Raw genomic sequence first — 20,774 nt, 5'->3', positions numbered from 1 at the left:
TTTGGTCTATACAATGTTATGTCAGTTTCAGCAACATAGTAATTCGACAAGTCTATACATTACTCAGCCCTCACCAGGATTAAGTGTAATCATGATCTGTCACAGTAGAGTGTTATTACAGTATTATTGACAATATTCCTGATGTACTTTTTGTCTTTCTGAGTTACTTATATAAGTGGAAGTATGTGCCTCTTAATACCCACCACCAATTTTGCTTACCCCCCCCTTCCCTCTGACACTCACCAGTTTGCTTTCTGTGTTGAAGAGTCCATTTTGTTTTCTTTATTTAGGGAAAAGGTTTTTCATGGCGCTTAGACCCCGACCATACACTTCAACAACAGCTTCACAAAACAATCTTTAACTCTTACAGTATGTAATGTATACTCCTATTTTCTAGTTTATTCTAGTTGACTACATTTTCTAAGACAGGATTTGCAGACTATTCCATTGATTTTAAGACATGGATGGGTCACAATTCGTTGTTGGAAAGCACTGTTTCAGACAATGGAGCCTGTTCACCCTTCTAAAACTCTGTGGGTCAGTTTTCCTTGACAATCTGGGCTTGTCGGTAATTGTGTCCCTTACTGATTACTTTGTGTGTTTCTGTGTTGAGTTGCTGCCTTGAGTAGCTGAAGGTATGTGCTTCCTCTGGGTGTCTGTGGATGTGGGGACATGGTTGTCCGTGGGAGACTGGGGAGGACATGACTGTAGAAGATTAGCACCGACTATAGTCAAGGCAGCAGTAAGCCTTGTCAGTGGATATGAAAAGAAGATGTACTATCTATCTGCTTCTGGGAACTCAGAACCCAGCTGGGTGATCTCTCTCTCTCTCTCTCTCTCTCTCTCTCTCTCACACACACACACACACACACACACACCCTACCCCTTTCAGCTTACTCATCCAGCAAATGGAAATGAGGTAATGTGCCCAGGATATCACTTGGGATGTTTCAGTCTGTAAGTAACAAACACCAACTCTATTTGGTTTATTCATTACTTTTTTTGAAGATTTATTTATTTGGGGGGGAGGGGCAGTGGGAGAGAGAATCCTGAAGAAGATTTCCCATTGAGGATGGAGTCTGTCGCAGGGCTCAATGCCAGGACCCTGGTATCATGACCTGAGCCGAAACCAAGAGCTGGCCGCTCACCCGACTGAGCCACCCAGGCGCCCTTCCGTTTGGTTTAAATGCTAAAGACGTTAATTAATTCACAAGGTATCTGCTGAGGGGCAGAAGCCCACAGTGGCTTCCCATGGCCTTAGGGATCCAGGCTCCTTCTGCTACTTCTCGTTGTCCTAAGGCTGGTTCCACTCATGGTTGCCAGAAGACCTTCAGTGGTAATCTGGGCTTCAGTTCCCTGGCTTAGATCATTAAGACTTTGATTCCTTGTAGTGTAGACCAGGGAGAGTTTAGGCTACTCTAGCATTTTGTAGGTTGTAGCAGTTGTGTTTATTTGTTCCTGGTTTTCCCACTATGACCTGCTTAAGGGATGTGGAAGGACTGGTACCTAATACAGAGCCGGGGAAAATACTTAGGTAGTCATTCGTGAGTTTCACAAAACAATCCTGGATCTCCTTTCCTATGGACACAGAACTTCTGGTTGAGCAGAGTTGTCTGATTGGCTCTGGGCAGCGAGTTTGCTGAGCAAATAAGTGGTGGCAGGTCTTCTAGGTGAGGTATGAGGTGAGGTTATGTGCTCTCTAGGGTCCTGGGAAAAGAGTTAGCCGCATGAGTAAAGAGAGGGAAGAAATGGCCACTGTGGGGAGACTGAGGGGCCGTGTGTGTGAGCACCAGGACTGATGGCCGAGTCTGTTGACATTGGTAAGGGAGCACCAAACGTGCCTCTGTTGGCCTTTTGAGGTAGATGATTTTCCTCCTCGACCTGGGTCCTGAGAACTGGGCCAGAACCTACTGACCTCTACTCGCCTGCTTCCTTTCTTCCCTTTCCAGGTTTGCAGTAAGCCTTGGCTACTGGCATGACCCTTACATCCAGCATTTTGTGAGACTGTCTAAGGAGAGGAAGGCCCCCGAAATTAACAGAGGCAAGTGACCCCCTCCTTCCCAACGTCCCCTCATCAGCCCAGAGGCCTCAGGTTTTAGGAATTCATTCTTAAAAAGAGAGAGTTCCAATGTTCAGTCTCTCCAGTGACATACAAAAGTGCTCATTTCCCAACATCCTCACCAACACAGTGTACTATGAACCTTTTCATTGTTAATCCTATACGTGAAAAATGGTATCTTACAGATCATTTTTATATGTTTAAGAGCCACTTATATGATCTTTTACTGTGTCCTGTGCAAGGAAGGAATTACTTTTTGGCCTTATTAAAGTGATAGTAACACTGTTAGGCTCTGCAAGTCCTCTCTATCAAGGCAGTGAAAGGATTTCATGTGGGAGGGTGACTCATTCTCTGCCATGTTGAGAAATTAACCAAATGACCACAGTCCTTGTGTGTGCCAGGAATCCTGGTCCTAAAGATGGAGCCTATGGGCAGATTCTATAAGAAATGCAAAGAACGTTTAACGTGGTGGTCCCTGAGAATAAAGACGTGGACCTTACTTTGAGTTCAGGGTGAACCTAGGCATCAGGAAGATGGGGCCAGGCCTGGCTAAGAGGCCTGAAGCCTCCCTCCTGGGCTCCTGAGGTAGCTTTCTATACCACTGCTGCAGAGGCAGGGACCCACCTCTGGGCCCCGGGAGCTGGGTGCCCCAGGCAGCATGTCAGCCAGCCTGCCTGCCCTCTTCCTCTGCCTGGGCTGGCATCTCCAGACTGGGGCCCACTAGGAGAGTGCTTCCCAAACAGCGTGTGGTGAGCATTTTTAAAGTTTCTTCCCAATAATCAGTCTGCTGCGGATGATACTCTGTAACATACAATAAAAATGATTTCCTAGAAGAATAAAATGCAAGATAGTACATAAAATATGAGCTTATATTGCATATTAGGAGAATCAATAGACATAGAATTCCTATGTCACACTGCAGTAAGTTTCTAAATGCTACTCAAATTTTGTTCCTAAAATAGTTATACTTAAGCACAAGGCTTTAGAACACGGATTTTATCTTCCTTCCCCTCTCTCTTATTTCCCATCCCCTTTGCTCCAGCTCCCCACTCCGGAGCTAAACAAGTCCATTTATTCTACAAAGTTTGCTCCTGCTTTCCCCTCCCGCAGATGGTCTGTGAGGCCATTTTATTTATTTTTATTATTATTTTTAAGATTATATTTATTTGAGAGAGAAAGAGCACAGAGCAGGGGGATTGGCAGGCAGAGGGAGAAGCAGACTTCCCGCTGAGCAGGGAGCCTGAGGTGGGGCTCCATCCCAGGACCCTGGCATCATGACCTGAAATGAAGGCAGACACTTAACTGACTGAGCCACCCAGGTGCCCTTGTGAGGCCATTTTATAAACAGAGGCTCTTATCCTTACAGGATGGAGATGAGGGGAACATGGTAAGAAATATGGCTTTTTTTTTTTTTTTGGTCTGACATTTATCTGTCCCATTTCCTGACCCCAAAATGTTATTTTCATTATGATCCTGCAATTTTGACTTTTTGCAGAGTCCTGAGTAGCTTTCACCTAGCCACGAAAAAGCACATTTCTAGGACGAATATTTAGATCTGATGTTTTGATGTAAAACACTTGCCTTCCATAAGTAAATTTACAGGACATTTTATTTTTAAGATAGTTAATTCCACCATTACATAGATTGTACTGACTTTGGTTCAAACAGCTTTGAATAAAAAAAAAAGGAAGAGAATTTGAAAGTTACTCTTTCTTCCTTGATGTCCACAGATAAATCCCTGACCCCGAAGAAGATCAGAAGAGTCCTGATTTGCTCTTGTCCTGGGGTGGGCTCTGCAGGGATGATATCCCACCTCACTGAGCAATAGCTTGTCTCTGTCTCTCTCTCAGGATATTTCGCTCGAGTCCATGGCGTCAGTCAGCTTATAAAGGCATTTCTACGGAAGACAGAATGTCATTGTCAAATTCTAAATCTTGGGGCTGGGATGGATACCACCTTCTGGAGATTAAAGGTAAATGAAAATTCCCCCTCTTCTTTCCCAAATTGTTTCACCTGTGAAGGTGCCCGCCTGGTTCAGAAATGTTAAAATATATTCAGAGGGAATGCAGTGACTGTCTGTCTCGCGCCCCCGTCCCCAGCTGCTTGCGCCTGCTGCCCCCGTCAGCCACATACTTAGTGTCCCCAGGGCCCTGGGGAAGGATGGGTGCCTTGCTTCTCATCCTTTGCTGTTACAAACAGGGCTTAGGATAAAAATCCTAGTAGACATTTCCTCTGTACGTGTGGAAGAACCCTGCCCGTAGAATTGTGAGACCCAGAACCCCTCCATGTTCCATATTGGCGATAATGAAGATTTTCCTGTCATCCTGCTAGTGTCTTCGGTACAGGCTGGAGATGCGCATGGCTGGGTGATTGTGCGATGACATAAAGGCCTTTTGCAGCTATTCTCTGATTTGATCCCTCACCTGCTCTGTTAGGGAGCAAGAACAGGTGTAACTACGCAGGAAAGGAGACGGGTCTGGTTAGTGGTAGAACCGGGACCAAAAGCCGGTCTTGGATTCTGGGTGGAATTGTAGTGCCCAACCTTTTCCCTAGGAAGCCCTCAGCAATTGTATTTTCTTTTTTGTAGGTTTGTATGGATTTTTCTTGTTTTTTCTATCAGGTCGGTCATGTGGCAGTGATGGGTACAGGCGTTTCCCCAGATTTCTGGCAGACGTACACCAAGATAAATTAGAGTGTGTGGGCCTAACGCCACCTACATATGTGTTCTGTCCCTCACGAGCTCGCCTGATATGAAGGTCTTTGGTCATCAGTGTTCCTGACCTTTCTGTTAGGTGAAAACTCGGTGGCTTCAGCCTGGCCCGAGTATCAATCATTAGCCTCTGCCTTCTTCATCAGGATAAGACAGCTCATGCTTATGAGCTGCTTGCACATACGTGACCTTGTGAATTAACATGGTAGCTCTGAGGTGGGGGGTTACACTGATAGGGAAAGCGGGGGCCGCGAGAGCCTGTGTTTCCCCCGAATTGGACAACCAGTGGCGCTGGAGCATGGAACAAACAATGGGCTGCAGCTCCTCCAAATCCAGGTTCCTTCCCTGTTCTCTACACAGAGCCTGTGCTTGTTCAGGGGGGTCTCTGCGGTCTGTCGGGCCGTGGTGCGTCTGTACCTCAGTGACCATGGTGTGGTGGAAGGAACGGGAGCAGAAGGCAGTGGCAGAACGTGTGCAGTGTGAGTGGAAGGCATTGGAGAAATGCCTCCTCTCGGCCCGACACCCTTTCAACTTGGTCCCAAGGTTTGGTTTTTCCCCAGTGTCATGTAGGTGGGTTAATAATTAATAAATCTGCCATTTTTATTTCTGGTCAGGGTACACCGAGACTTAGGTACCCCTTCCAAGAAAAAGGTTCTCTGTCAGGAGTGAGGAAAGTGAATAGCACAGGGTCTGAAAGATTTTGTTGAAGTGTTTTGTTTTGTTCGATAATTATATTGGTCCAAAGGGCTTTTTAAAAATCTGTTTTGAAAAAAAAAAATGCTTGTTTGCTCTTTGGAGCCTCAGCAGAATGCATGAAACTCGCCCGCCCTCATTGTGGGGGATGCTTCCTGATATTTGCTGTTTTGTCCTATTTGATCCCCCACATGCTGACCCAACCCCCCTCCCCCACATCAGTTTCCTGACCCTCTCTAATCTGTCTCAGTCTGCCTTTTGGAAAATCTGTTAGCTCCTTCTTCCCCAGCGCCTCTCAGTGCCTCCCCACCTCCATGCCAGTGGCTGCTCCCGCAGTTCAGGCTCCCTGTGACTTCTTCCCTGGACCTTCTTCCTGGACGGCTCTGAGAATCTCCTAACATTTGTCCTCTATCCATTCTCCACACAGAGACCAAAGTCACCTGAAAAGTACCTTATTGTCCATATTGTTCCTGATTTAAATCCCTGAAATAGCCCGTTGCTGTTTGGGGCTTAGTACTCGGTACATGAAGATGGTCAGTAAACGTATGTGGGAATACAGAATTATCAAACTTGCTGTGTTTTTCCTCAGGATGAAGATCTTCTCCCACAAAAATATTTTGAAGTTGATTTTCCAATGATTGTTACGAGAAAGCTGCACAGCATCAAGTAAGTGTGGCTTGGACCAGAGGACAGAGCCGGGCAGAGTCAGAGGCAGAGGTCAGGAGGGGGCCAGATGCATGCTGAAGACCTCATTTTAGGGGACCCTCCCCTTGGACCCCCTCCCCGCTTTCTTGCTGGCCCCGGGACCTCATTCCAATCTGTCGAGCAGTCTTCCACATGCAATACACTCTCCCTTGTGACTGTTCTGTCCATGAATGTCATTGCTCTGAACCTTGAAAAGAAATGACCTACACTAGTTTCATGATCTGAATTGTTCTGTGTATTTTGTCTACTTCGTTATCTCCAGGGCGTAGAGAGGTTCCCAGCCCAGAGCAGATGCGTCGTCAATATTGTTTGAGCGAATGAATGGGAGGCTGAACTTAGTCATTTACGGTCTGTGAGATATTCCGGGGGCCACCCTGACCAGGTTTTAAGGAGTTTGCAGAGTTGTAGAGGGCGAGTTTGTGAATCTCTGCTGGGAGCTTTTGTAGCACCGTGTGCAATGCTTCCCTTGCATCACCTCACTCAGTGCTCAGAGCAGCCTCGTGAATTCTGGTGGGGAAACTGAGGCTCAAAGCAGTGAAGCGAATTTCCATCACGGCACCTGTGAAGGAAGGGGTGGAGCTGAGATTTAAGCCCTGGCCTCAAGCCCGAGGGTTTGGAAGGGAACTCCCTTCCTTCTTTTTAAATGAGTGATTTCAATAAAATGCCAAGAATTGCCTTTAAAAAAATTTTTGGTGAGCATAAAAGTTTCAGCTTGTCCTTCAAGGATGTCTAATTCTCATCTTCTGGAAATAGTTTTCACGTATGAGGTTGATCTAGTTTATCCTATGAAAACAAGGTTTTCACCCTTTCCAAATACAGGATTCCGTTACAGAAAATATGCTGTTCGGTTGCCGTCTGGCATCTGAGGCTGTGCCTCTGCAGACGACGTCCTAGCCTGTTGGGACCCCGAGTGAACTAAGAGGAAGCGGGCTCTCGCTCAAGCCGAGAGGTGCTTCTGGGCTGAAAAACGCATTGGCCTTTGTGTATGGTTGTTGTGATGGAGGATTTGGCTCTCGGAGGTCTGATTTTTTGCATATCCTGGAGGAGGGAGTCATCCCATCAACGTTACTGACTTCAAGTCTGAATAGGAGTCCTTTTTTCAGTGAACTGTGAGCGATGAGCACTGTGTTAAAGATTTTGTTTGAGAAGAGGCAGGAAACTGGAGACGACTTGGAAAACCTGGAATATCGGGAAAATCCTTGCTGACCTATCCTGAGCGATTTCTGAGTGTTCAGTATTCCATGATGAGATTGTGAGTGGGCATCCGATTCGGAGTGTCCTGCTTAGTGACGTCGCCGGAGCCCCGATCCACTGAAGTGTGAGTGCCGAGGGCCAGACGTCAGGAAGCAGACGGCCCTGTGGAGTGAGTGGCCCTTGCTTTGAACTGGAGCAGGATGTATTTGCCGTTCCTGGAGTGGGTGTTTGCGGTTCTGCTGAAACTGAGCTCCTTGACTCATTTCTCTCTTTCCCATCTTCCCACAGAGTCAAGCCTTTCTTATCACAACCCATTACAGAATTACATTCGGGGGACCCACTTCAAATCGGCAAGTACCCTTAACCTACGTGATACGATGTGCACTACAGAACGCTCTTCGCTTTTTTCCCCTTTTCCTTTTAAAAGGGGTGTGTGTTTGTGTCTGTTTGTGTCTGTCTGTCTGCGCCTGCGGGTGTGCACTTGCGCTGTCACGCGGAGTGTACTTCTGATACGTTTACACTGCATCGCATTTACCGTGAAGGAATTTAAAACAGATGTCCATAGGTCCCCGTTCTTCAGTCTTTACAAAATGGGTTTCAGTGATTTACAACCAGTGCAAAAATAGATTTTTTCCTGAAAATCTCTGTTTCCAGCTTTCCTTGGGAACATCCAATCTGGCAGCATCAGACCGTAAGTCCTAGGTGGCTGCCTCATGGAGGGGGGCTGTCATCCTCCAGTCCCGCCCCCACTGCTCCCCGCTGTCTTGTACCTGACCTGCTCCGCCTGTTATATCACCTCCTCGGCCCCTGTGCTCCGGGTTTCCTCTCACATTTTAAGTATGAGTGTTTCCAGCAACTCCCTGCTCACCTCTAAGCCTTTCGATCCAAGGTAAACCTCTTCCAGAATGTTCCATCGTTTTCAGTCTGTGTCTGGCAGAGTATTCAGGGGGCTTACTAATAATTCAGGTCAGAAGTTATGCCCAGAGAGGATGGCCTTCTGGGATGGTGGACACAGATAACACAGGAAACATGAGACAGTGAGACAGGCCTCTGTGCAACCACAGTGCCACAGTCATGCTCCTGGTGAAGAGACTCCCAGAAAGAACATCTCCCCCATCCTTCGTTTCCCTCCTGCAGATTATAAGTAGAACCTGTGCAGGCTTTGCCATGTGCTGGCCTGGCTGTTTTCTCCACACTGTCGCTGTCATAACTTTCTGTATATTTGGTGAATACTTGTGTCGGAATGATTACCTATAATGAAGTAGCTAACGCTTTGCATTACCTTTGATCCATCGATGCAGAAATGTATGAAGTAGAAAGTAAAGACCCTGCATAATCTCTCCCCCCACCAAGATAACCAGTGTTCAGAGTGTTTTCTCCTATGGATGAACAGTACACCTAGAGACGGATAAATATCACACATGAGAAAACACAGAAATATAATCCAATGCCTGGCACCTAGAAGGGTTGCTTAGTTTTTGTTGAAAGAATGTACATACACATTGAATGAATACATAGGTAGTAGTTCAATATATATTTGTTGAATGAGTGAATCTACATTTCTCAAAATAAATAGATTTATGTATAATTTTAATAAAGTGAATAATTGACACGTCCTGTTTTGTTACTCCTTCTGTGTCCTAGTGACTTGTGACTGTGTTTCTGTCGTCATATATAAGTCTGCCTCATTATTTCTGATGGCTTTCTAGTTCTCCTTGGCATGGAAATTCCATTTTCCTTACTGTTCAGGATGATGGTCCTTTAGATAGCTGCATTTTTTATGGTTTTCTATTAAACAGTGTTGTAGAAAGCACAGGGACACATGCGTAGCTGCAGGAATTTTGCTGGCTCAGGAATTGTCCCTTAAGAATTCTAGTAGCTACTGCCAAACTGTTCTCCAAGACCCTCTTTACTAATTTGTATTTTCGCGAGAGTAGATGACGGTTCTCTTTTCCGTATACCCTCATTAACACTGGCTGTTACCATTTAATAATTTTTTCTGCTGATCTGTCAAACCTTAATTTAAAAATTTTTAATTACCTTTGTGCTAATGAGATGGAGTATCCTTCCTTCCTTTTATTGGACTGCGGGATTTCTTTGTAAATGTCCATTTTAGTTACTTTGCTCATATTTTTTTTGGTTGCATTGTTTCATTTTCTTTTCAATTGCTAGGAATACTTTAGAATATAAAGATACGTATTGTTCTTTCATAAAAGTCCCTCATCAGCTTTTTTGGGGAAGGTTTTTTTTTGTTAGTCTTTCGCTTGCTTCTGAACTCTGTGTTTGTGTCTCATGTAGGCACATTTATGGTTCCGTGCTTTATAGTTTTTGATCTTGCTGTCATACCGAGAAAGGAGAATTCGAATAAAAATAAAGGAAATAAAATGTGAGTGAAGACCTGAGAAAAGTGATAGGTGATCATAAAACTGGCACAAATTTCATTGAAACATTACCCTCCTTCATCAATCCTATGAGACTGTGATTGTAAGATTCACCACTATTCCTTTATCATTACTAAAGACAAAGTGCTAGTAAATTAAACCAGTATGTTCTTGACTATTTGCTGCATCCTGATTTCAGGAATTAAAGTAGAATGAAAATATGCATCTTTGAATTGACACCTTTTTTAAGCTGAACTATGCACGGGGTGGAAAATTCAAAGTATGTAAATGGGCACACACCTACAAGTAAGTCAGAAGGAGTAAATCAGATTCCTTTACTCCCCTGCTTAAGTCCTCCCACTGGTTGGGATCCACGTGGCTAAGCAGGCCTCTTTCTGTCTCCTGATTTTACTTTTGACCACAGTAACTATGACCTGCCTACACTGGCCTGCCCTTGTTTGACCGTGCCAGGCTTACTCTCACCTTTGGATTTTCCACTTCTTATACCATGGCCTGGAACTCTTTTCCCCTAATTTTGCTTGCCAGGCTCTTTCTGATCACCTCTGTCTCAGCTTAGCTGCTGCCTCCTCTGAGAAGCCCTCCTTGGCCACCAGGTGAAAGACTGAACCCTGTCCCTCCTACTTTTTTTTTCCCCATCACCTTTTATTTGCTTCATAGCACTTAATACTCTTATATTCTCTTAATTCTTCCTTTGTTTAATGACCATTGTCTCTCTCCCTCCTCCGGGGGGGTAAGCCTCATGAGAGGCAGTGACCTGTCTCTTGTTCATCGCTGACTCCCCAGCACCTAGAACAGTGCCTGTCATGGAGAGATTGTTGATTGAAGAAATACACACCTGAATGATCAAATGAATGAATGTGTTGGTGTTTTTGTAGTACATCTCAACTCTTTTTTTTTTTTTTTGGATCAGGGATGGAATAACTTACTCCATGCACACTTTTTAGTAACATGTACATTATTTGCAAGAAGGCGCATGGGTGGTTGGGAATTATTATTTATCTGGTAATAGGGCAGTCAAGTGCCTTCATAGTCTTTATATTCGTTTTCTGACTTAGACATTGTGGTACCTGGGGCTCTGACTTTGGGTTTCCCTGCTTGCCTGATATCTGGTAGGTTCCTAGGAGGTACGTCTTTTAGCTTACAGTGTGTGGCCCAGTGTATCTGAGTCAGCTGAATGGGGTTATCAGCATCATGAGAGTTTTCAGACACACTATGGTTTGGCCTCTTTCCCTTTTTTCTACTGTGACCTCTCAGAGCCGAGAGAACCTGAGCTATTAGCAGTGATATAGGGTGGCTGTTGGATGTTCTAGTTCCTTCCATGGTTTGTACCCTTGAGAAAGCTGAGCAGGCAATGCTTCGGGTAAACACCCAAGCAGTTTTCTTCTTTTTTAATTACAATCCATTTTTTAAACTTTTAGTTGACAACATTTTTAGGCATACATAAAAATAAATCAGTGAATCTCCATTTACCCAACATCTAACTCTCACTAGGACCAACTTCATCTGTACCAGTGGTTCTAAAAGTGTAGTCCTAAACTAGTGGCATCAACACTGCCTGACCCTTGTTAAAAATACAGGTTTCTAACTTTTGAAAGAATTTGAAAAAATTTCTACTTTTGAAAGATCTACTGAATCAGAAACTTAGGGTATGGAGCCCATCAGTCTGTGTTTTAATAAGCCCTCCAGGTGATTCTGATGGCTGTCAGAGCTTGAGAACTACTATATAAACCATTCCATCCAATCTTTGTTGGAGTATTTTAAAGCAAATGTTATCATTTTATTTGTAAATACTTTAGTATAGAAACAGTTTTCCTTTAAACACAGTATCTCACAGATTGGCACAACATTTAGAGAGTAGCCGACTAATCGGTACCATTATTTACATAGGCTTATCCTTTGACCTCCTAATTCCACTCATAGAGACCTGCTGGACAAGTGCTTCGTGATGTCTATATAAAGATGTTCATTGCAGTGCCTCAGATGGAGGAAACTTGAAAATACCACATGTCTGATAGTGATAGATTGGTTGAGTAAGTTGTTTTATCCACTCATAGAATGCTAGGAAATCATTACAGAGAATGATGTCATTGATATTACTGTTAACTAGGAAAAACAGTTTCCAAAAGAAGAATTGGCCCTGTTTGCTTTTTTCTGTGTGAGGTGTGTGTGTATGTTTGTGTGAGGATGTGTTTTATGTCGTATATATGAGTTTAAGCACATAGAAAATAGGACTGGGATGTTCTACACTAAAATACTAATAGTTATTTCTGGAAGGTGTGATTTCAGTTCATTTCTACCCTTTTCATTCCTGATTTTTCCCCCCACAATGGAGCATGTGTTTTTATAATGGAGAAAAACAATAAATTTACTTTAATTTTGAAAAAAAAATCCATTGAAATTATAATCTCTTGATTAATTTCTGTTGAAATGATAATCTCTTCTTGGACTTCCAGATGGACACCTGTTGGATTCAAAGAGATATGCCATTATTGGAGCAGATCTCCGAGATATACCTGAACTGGAAGAGAAACTAAAGAAATGTAACATGAATCCACAGTGAGATTTTTTTTTAACCTCTTATGCATTTGTGACTTCTTGCTAATATGAGATAAGGCCAGTTAAAATTGCAGCATGATACCTGTGTTCTGTTTTTTATTCTGAAATGTTTATCATTTCATTGCTACTGAGAGTGGTTTTCTGAAATATTTTTAGAAGCAGTTTCTCAAGCCTGTTTTCACATCAGAATCACGTGTATTGCTTTTGTAACATGCTGGTGACTGACATCATAAAGTTTGAGAGACGATAATTAAATGTATAGAAATGTGTAATTGCAATATATAAAGGATTAGTATGCAGAATATATAAAGAAAAGCTACTAAAAAAAAAAAGTAAGTCCCGTGGGAAAACAGACAAAAAATAGATGACAGGGTAGCTCAAAGAAGAAATTGAGTATCGTTTAAAAAAGGTATTGAACCTCGGTAGTGATCCGATGGAATTCTGTTTTACTCCAGCCACGTCAGCAAAAATGTAAAAGTCTGACATTTTCAAGTGTTGGCAAGGTTATGTGAAAATGAGAATGTTGTGCACCACTGGTGCAAGTGAATTTGGTACGAAGATTATGAGGAACAATCTGAAAGTATCTACTAAAATTGTAAGCATGTGTACCATGTGATAGAGTAGTTCATTCCACTTTTGGATATGTGCACCCCAAGAAGGTCTGTGTGTCTGTACAGGAGGATGTTCATTATGGGCACCGTTTTTAGTAGCAGAAAATTGGAAACATTCTAAATGTCCATCAGGAGAAGAATGAGTGAGGAACATGTAAAATGCATGACCTAGATCAGCATGGAGTGAGCTCAAAAATGTTATGTGGTGTAAAAAAAAAATCAGGTTGCAGAATAACATGCACAGTGTGTTACCAAATGTGTAAAATCAAACCCTCAAAATACAGTACTTCCATGATTACATCTGTGTATCACAGAAGTATTTTAAAAATGAAAAATGGACTGGAAGGGTTCACACCAAATTCTTGGGAGCAGGTACCTTTCGGGAGCAGTGGAGAGGAGTGAGATGTGTGGTTTTAGCACACGGATGCTGGTCAAAATTAGATTGGAATTTAACAGTAGTGCTGGATAGACATGTCTACACAGCTTACTGTTAGTGAAGATGACACTTTCAGCAGTATTTGAGGTGAGTAACTCAAGAGAGAGGTTTGAGGGGAAGGTAGGGGAAACAGTTACTTAAGAATAAATTGAAGGCAAAGAATCAGTGGCCAGCGATTAAAGAGAGTAGCTACTAGGGAAATCACTGGTAGAGAAGAGGCCGTAGAGCAGACAGAGGCTAGAAGCCTTGGAGGGAAGGGAAAGCTGTCATTCTTCTGAGAGGAGGAGAAGGAGGGTGAGGACAGGTGCAAATACAGGTGAGCTTTGGGCGATGCAGGGGAGGAAGTGTGGGGAGTTAAAGCTTGACCTTGATATATCTTTCGTTAAAGTGGTGATGGCTGTCACCTCTGCGCTTTGAAGTTCTTGTTTACGTATGCAGCCTAGAATCACAAACCAGATTGTCATTGTTGGGATTAGTGTATCCGCCTTTGCAGATGTCAGGGGCAGCACTCACTGACCTAGTGCTTCCCGTCTAACTCTTTGTCTCATTGAGTGTTCAGAGAGCAAGGTCAGTGCCCTGTACATTATATGCCTCTTTTTTCCTTTGGGAAACCCTTTATATGGTTCCCAGATCGTAGCATGTAGGGTGTTCTTTTAGCAGAAGGGAAGTCTCGACATTCAGGGACACCACTGGTTTTCTTGCGGGCATGTTAGTGAGTGAAGATCAGTAGATTGCTTCAAGCTGACGCTGGTAAACCTGGAGCCCTCTCAGAATGAGGAGAGCCCGAGTGTTGGAATCTTATCCTGCGTTCCAAGTGACCTCTCCTGCTTACAGGTTATTTAATGGGGCAGTTTTTTTCTTTTCTTTTTTTTTTTTTTTTTTTTAAGATTTTATTTATTTATTTGACAGAAATAGAGACAGCCAGCGAGAGAGGGAACACAAGCAGGGGGAGCGGGAGAGGAAGAAGCAGGCTCATAGCTGAAGAGCCTGATGTGGGGCTCGATCCCAGAACGCCGGGATCACGCCCTGAGCCGAAGGCAGGCGCTTAACCGCTGTGCCACCCAGGCGCCCCGGGGCAGTTTTTTTCTTAAACAAACCAACCCCCACAGAAGCCTCTTTGAGCCCTAATTTCTTCATTTATGAACTGGGGTAAAAACTACTTTACAAGATGGTCCTGAAGATTAAGTTAAGTGCTGTGAAAGCAGTTGAACAGAAATTGGCGCACAGACTACAGTCACCTGTAGATTACTACAGTCACCATGGTAACCAGCGGCCACCTACTGCCACCGTAGTAACCTGCTGTTGGAGTAAATCTGCTCAAAGATCAGGGCAATAATCAGTTATAAATCAGGCTAGCTCTTGAAAGGGAAGTTTGCCTCGCTTTTGGACATCTACAAAATGGATAAAGAGCAGTTGCTGTAACAAGTATTAGAATTACATATATAATTCTACGGGGCTTCATTTGCACTCTGCATTTTCCTTTACGTTTGCATTGCTTTGCTTTGCTTTCACTTATATTTTGAAAAGTATTAATCTGATTTTTAATATTGCCAATGGCTACCTCTTAAACTACACTGAAAAATGTTTAACTTTTCATTTTCAAATAATTCAAATCTCCAAAAAGTTGCAAAAATTGTACAGAAAATTCCCACACAGCCTTCTTCACCTGGCTTCCCCATGTGGTAATGTCTTAAGTCAAATTGGGCACCTTTTGCATTGAAAAGGTTTTGGGAGCTGTAATTCTCTAATTATCAACCTATTAATGGAGATTTTGGAACTTTTTCCCCACTCATTCAGTTTTTCTAATCATTTCTGTTGGTATAATCTGGGGTTTAAAACTTAGGTTATTGCTAATTTTAAAAATTATTTTTAATGTTTTTCTTTCTGATTCTCAACTTTGTTTGCAACTCGGACTTCACTGACTTTCCTCTGAATTTAGTCCCCTCAGTTTCTTTATACCATGATCCAGTTGGGTCCAGAGAGCATTTGGATATATCTTCTTAAATCAGTTGAGTTATATACCATTTCATTGTCAAAAGAAAGAAAGAAAGAAAGAAAGAAAGAAAGAAAGAAAGAAAGAAAGAAAGAAAGAAAGAAAGAAGGAAAGAAGGAAAGAAGGAAAGAAGGAAAGAAAACGAAATCCAGATGAACTCTAACGGTGGATAGTTGGTGCTATGATCAGGTCAGAGCCGGCACATATTTCTGGGAAGCCTTTCTCTCTAGTGATCGTGAGTTGAGTCCAGGCCCTGAGTCCAGCTGTTCAGTGTTCATTCTGATGGTAACATGTACCGTGTTCTTTTCAAATACTTGCCTGGATATTCGAGTTCAGACAATTTGTTTTGAGATCCCCTGCCAATCAAAATGGACAAAAATAACCCACCTGCAGCGCGCCTGGGTGACTCAGTTGGTTGAGCGTCTTTTGATTTCGGCACAGGTCATGATCTCAGGGTCATGGGATCGAGCCCCGCATCAGGCTCTGCGCTCGGTGGGGAGCCTACTTGAGTGCTCTCTTCCCTCTTCTCCCTCTGCCCCTCCCCCATCCCATGTGCGCACGTGCTCTCTCTCTCAAATAAATAAATCTTTTTAAAATATTTTTTGTCAAAGTAATCCACTTGCTTTTGAGAAAAATAGCAACCATACCTGAGGAACAGCAGTATTTAGGGGCAGAGAAGGAAAGAGGATACAGTAAAGGAGTCAGAGAAGGAGCAGTAAAGGAACCAGGAATAAACAAGCGGAGCCCACATAATTTGGGGCTGTCTGTGTTCCCTTAAGAATTAAGGCTTTTAGAGATTTCTCTAGGAATTTACTGCTTTTCTTATTTCATAATTTGTTCATTACTTCAGGTCTGGTGAATCAGAGTGCATACTAACCAATGTAATTTCCTGAAGGTTGTTCATGTTGTTGATGGTAAAGATTTATATAAGAATTAGATTCAGTTAAATGAGTATCACCATTTCTGCATTGTATCAGTCAGTTTTTGATGTGTAACAAAATCTCTGCAAACTCAGTGGTTTAGAAAACTCACACTTTAGAACAATTCACAATCTAGAGCAATTCACAAGTTGCTCAAGATTCTGTGAGTTGACTGTTTGGGCTGGGCTTGGCTGGTTGCTTCTCCTGGGGCCGGGTATAGCTGATATCCCCTAGGGTTCACTCATATGTGGACAGCAGTAGGTCAGGATGCCTCATTTTATTCCACAGGGCCTCCCCTCTGATTGCAGCTAGCTTGGGCTCATTCACATCATGGTTCAGGTTTCCAGGCAAGAGAGCAAGGGCCAATGTGCAAGTGATTTTCAAGCCACGGCTTGTGTCATGTTTGCTACTTTTCCATTGGCCAAAGCAAGTTCTACAACTAACCCCGATTCCAGGGCAAGGGAGAGTTTCTGCCTCTGGAATGGGAGAGTCTGCAGTGTCACATTGTCACCATGTGCAAGCATGGCAGGAGAGAATTATATTTTTATTTAAATTCCGTTAATTAACATATAATGTATTATTAGTTTCAGAGGTAGAGGTCAGTGATTCATCAGTCTTATATAACACCTAGTGTCTATTACATCTTGTGCCCTCCTTGATATCCATTCTCCAGTTACCCCATTGCCCCACCCATCTCCCCTCTATCAACCCTCAGTTTGTTTCCTAAGATTAAGAGTCTTTTATGGTTTGTTTCCCTCTCTGGTTTTGTCTTATTTTATTTTTTCCTCTCTTCCCCTATGATCCTCTGTTTTGTTTCTCAAATTCCACATATGAGGGAGATCATATGATAATTGTCTTTCTCTGATTGACTTAGTTTGCTTAGCATAATACCCTCTAGTTCCAGGGTACCTGGGTGGCTAAGTTGGTTAAGCATCTGCCTTCAGCTCAGTCATGATCCCAGGGTCCTGGGATGGAGCCCTGCTTTGGGCTTCCTGCTCACTGGAGAGTCTGCTTCTCCCTCTGCCTCTCCCTCCCCCTGCTTCTGCTCTCTCTCTCAAATAAATAAATAAACTCTTTAAAAAAATACCTTCTGGTTCCATCCATGTTGTTGCAAATAGCAAGATTTCATTTTTTGATGGCTGAGTAATATATATATATATATATATATATATATATATATATATATGTATATATGTGTATAGGTATATGTATATGGATATATACACATGTATGTATGTGGGTGGTATATATACCACATCTTCTTTATCCATTCATCTGTCGATGCATATCTGGGCTCTTGCCATAGTTTGGCTGTTGTGGACATTGCTGCTATAAACATTGGGGTGCAGGTACCCCTTTGGATCACTACATTTGTATCTTTGAGGTAAATCCTTAGTAGTACAATAGCTGGATCCTAGGGTAGCTCTACTTTCATCTTTTTGAGGAACCTCCATACTGTTTTCCAGAGTGGCTGCACCAGCTTGCATTTCCACCAACAGTGTAGGAGGGTTCCCGTTTCTCTGCATCCTTGCCAACATCTCTCGTTTCCTCAGTGGTTAATTTTAGCCATTCTGACTGGTGTGAGGTGGTATCTCATTGTGGTTTTGATTTGTATTTCCCTGATGTTGAGTGATGTGGAGCATTTTTTCATGTGTCTCTTGGCTATTTGGATGTCTTCTTTGGAGAGATGTCTGTTCATGTCTTCTGTCCATTTCTTGATTGGATTATTCTTTGGGTGTTGAGTTTGATAAGTTCTTTATAGATTTTGGATGCTAGCCCTTTATCTGATAAGACATTTGCAAATATCTTCTCCCATTCTCTCAGTTGTCTTTTGGTTTTGTTGACTGTTTCCTTTGCTGTGTAAAAGCTTTTTATCTTAACAAAGTCCCAATAGTTCATTTTTGCCTTTATTTCCCTTGGCTTTGGATAGCAAGAAGTTGCTGCAGCCGAGGTCACAGAGCTTGCTGCCTGTGTTCTCCTCTAGTGTTTTGATGGATTCCTGTTTCACATTTAGGTCTTTCATCCATTTGGAGTCTGTTTCTGTGTATGGTGTAAGGAAATGGTCCAGTTTCATTCTTCTGCATGTGGCTGTCCAATTTTCCCAACACCATTTGTTGAAGAGACTGTCTTTTTTCCATTGGATATTCTTTCCTGCTTTGTCAAAGATTAGTTGACCATAGAGGTGAGGGTCCATTTCTGGGGTCTCTATTCTGTTCCATTGATCCATGTGTCTTGTTTTGTGCTAGTACCGTGCTGTCTTAATGACTACAGCTTTGTAATAGAGCTTGAGTTTGGAATTGTGATGCTGCCAGCTTTGATTTTCTTTTTCAACATTCCTTTGGTTATTTGGGGTCTTTTCTGGTTCCATACAAATTTTAGGATTATTTGTTCCAGCTCTGTGAAAAAAGTTGATGACATTTTGATAGGGATTGCATTGAATGTGTAGCATAGACATTTTAACAATGTTTATTCTTCCAATCCATGAGCATGGAACGTTTTTCCATTTCCATTTCTTTGTGTCTTTCTCAATTTCTTTCATAAGTGTTCTGTAGTTCTTGGAGTACAAATCCTTTACTTCTTTGGTTAGGTTTATTCCTAAGTATTTTATGGTTTTGGGTGCAATTGTAAATGGGATTGACTCCTTAATTTCTCTTTCTTCTGTCTCATTCTTATCGTATACAAATGCAACTGATTTCTGTGCATTGATTTTATATCCTGCTACTTGCTGAATTCCTGTATGAGTTCTAGCAATTTTGGAGTGGAGTCTTTGGGTTTTCCACATAGAGTATCATGTCATCCGCAAAGAGTGAGAGTTTGACTTCTTCTTTGATGATTCAGATGCCTTTCTTTCTTTCCTTCCTTCCTTCCTTCCTTCCTTCCTTCCTTCCTTCCTTCCTTCCTCCCTCCCTCCCCTCCCTCCCCTCCCTCCCTCCTTCCCTCTTTCTTTCTTTCTTTCTTTCTTTCTTTCTTTCTTTCTTTCTTTCTTTCTTTCTTTCTTTCTTTCTTTCTTTCTTTCTTATTTGACAGAGAGAGATCACAAGTAGGCAGAGTGGCAGGGAGAGGGAGAAGCAGGCTCCCCACTGAGCAGAGAGCCTTATGTGGGACTCGATCCCAGGACCCAGGGATCATAACCTGAGCCGGAGGCAGACACTTAACCAATTGAGCCACCCAGGTGCCCCTGCCTTTTATTTTTTTGTTGTCTGATTGCTGAGGCTAGGACTTCTAGAACTATGTTGAACAGCAGTGATGAGAGTTGACACCCTGCCATGTTTCTGACCTTAGGGGAAAAGCTCTGTTTTTCCCCACTGAGAATGATATTCACTGTGGGCTTTTCATGTATGGCTTTTATGATATCGAGGTATGTTCCCTCTATCCCTACGCTGTGAAGAGTTTTAATCAAGAAAGGATGCCATATTCTGTCAAATCATCTGTTGAGAGGATCTTATGGTTCTTGTCCTTTCCTTTATTTATGTAGTGTATCCACATTGATTGATTTGCAGATGTTGAACCACCCTTATATCCCAGGAATAAATTCCGCTTGGTCGTGGTGTATAATCCTTTTAATGTACTGTTGGATCCTATTGGCTAGTATTTTGGTGAGAATTTTTGCATCCATGTTCATCAGGGATATTGGTCTGTAATTCTCCTTTTTGGTGGGGTCTTTGTCTGGTTTTGGGATCAGGGTAATGTTGACCTCATAGAAAGAGTTTGGAAGTTTTCCTTCTATTTCTAGTTTTTGAAACAGCTTTAGAAGAATAGGTATTAATTCTTTAAATGTTTGGTAGAATTCCCTGGGAAGCCATCTGGTCTTGGGCTCTTGTTTTTTGGGAGATTTTTGGTTACTGCTTCAATTTCCTTGCTGGCTATGGGTCTATTCAGATTTTCTATTTCTTCCTGTTTCAGTTTTGGTAGTGTACACATCTCTAGGAATGCATCCATTTCTTCTGCATTGCCTAATTTGTTGGCATATAGTTGCTCATAATATGTTCTTATAATTGTATTTCTTTGGTGTTGGTTGTCATCTCTCATCTTTCATTCATAATTTTATTTATTTGGGTCCTTTCTCTTTTCTTTTTGATAAGTCTGGCCAGGGAGTTATCAATCTTATTAATTCTTTTAAAGAACCAGCTCCTAATTTTGTTGATCTGTTCTATTGTTCTTTTGGTTTCTATTTCATTGATTTCTGCTCTGATCTTTATTATAGGCTTTATTTGCTGTTCTTTCTCCAGCTCCTTTAGGTATAAGGTTAGGTTGTGTATTTGAGACCTTTCTTGTTTCTTGAGAAAAGCTTGTATTGCTATATACTTCCCTCTCTTTGCTGCATCCTAGAGATTTTGAACAGTTGTGTTTTCATTTTCATTTGTTTCCATGAATTGTTTTAATTCTTCTTTAATTTTCTGGATGACCCATTTATTCTTTAGTAGGATGCTCTTTAGCTTCCTTGTATTTGAGTTCTTTCCAAATTTCCTCTTGTGATTGAGTTCCAGTTTCAAAG

At 42.4% G+C, this 20,774-nt stretch overlaps 1 protein-coding gene across 1 annotated transcript in view; it reads left to right on the top strand.

The window, feature by feature from the left end:
• LOC123778061 (leucine carboxyl methyltransferase 1) overlaps positions 1–20,774 on the top strand; it is a 51,972-nt gene that overhangs the window by 16,733 nt on the left and 14,465 nt on the right. Inside the window, exons 2-6 of the mRNA XM_045775221.2 lie at positions 1,950–2,041; positions 3,910–4,031; positions 6,052–6,128; positions 7,650–7,711; positions 12,217–12,319. Coding sequence (XP_045631177.2) covers positions 1,950–2,041; positions 3,910–4,031; positions 6,052–6,128; positions 7,650–7,711; positions 12,217–12,319 — 456 coding nt within the window. The remainder of the gene's footprint in view (positions 1–1,949; positions 2,042–3,909; positions 4,032–6,051; positions 6,129–7,649; positions 7,712–12,216; positions 12,320–20,774) is intronic.

The sequence above is a fragment of the Ursus americanus genome, chromosome 2 (assembly GCF_024610735.1).
Source record: "Ursus americanus isolate L20-20 chromosome 2, mUrsAme1.1.p, whole genome shotgun sequence".
NCBI classification, from domain to species: domain Eukaryota; kingdom Metazoa; phylum Chordata; class Mammalia; order Carnivora; family Ursidae; genus Ursus; species Ursus americanus.
The sequence above is the reverse complement of the archived record's forward strand: the minus strand, read 5'-3'. Positions and strand labels throughout refer to the sequence as shown.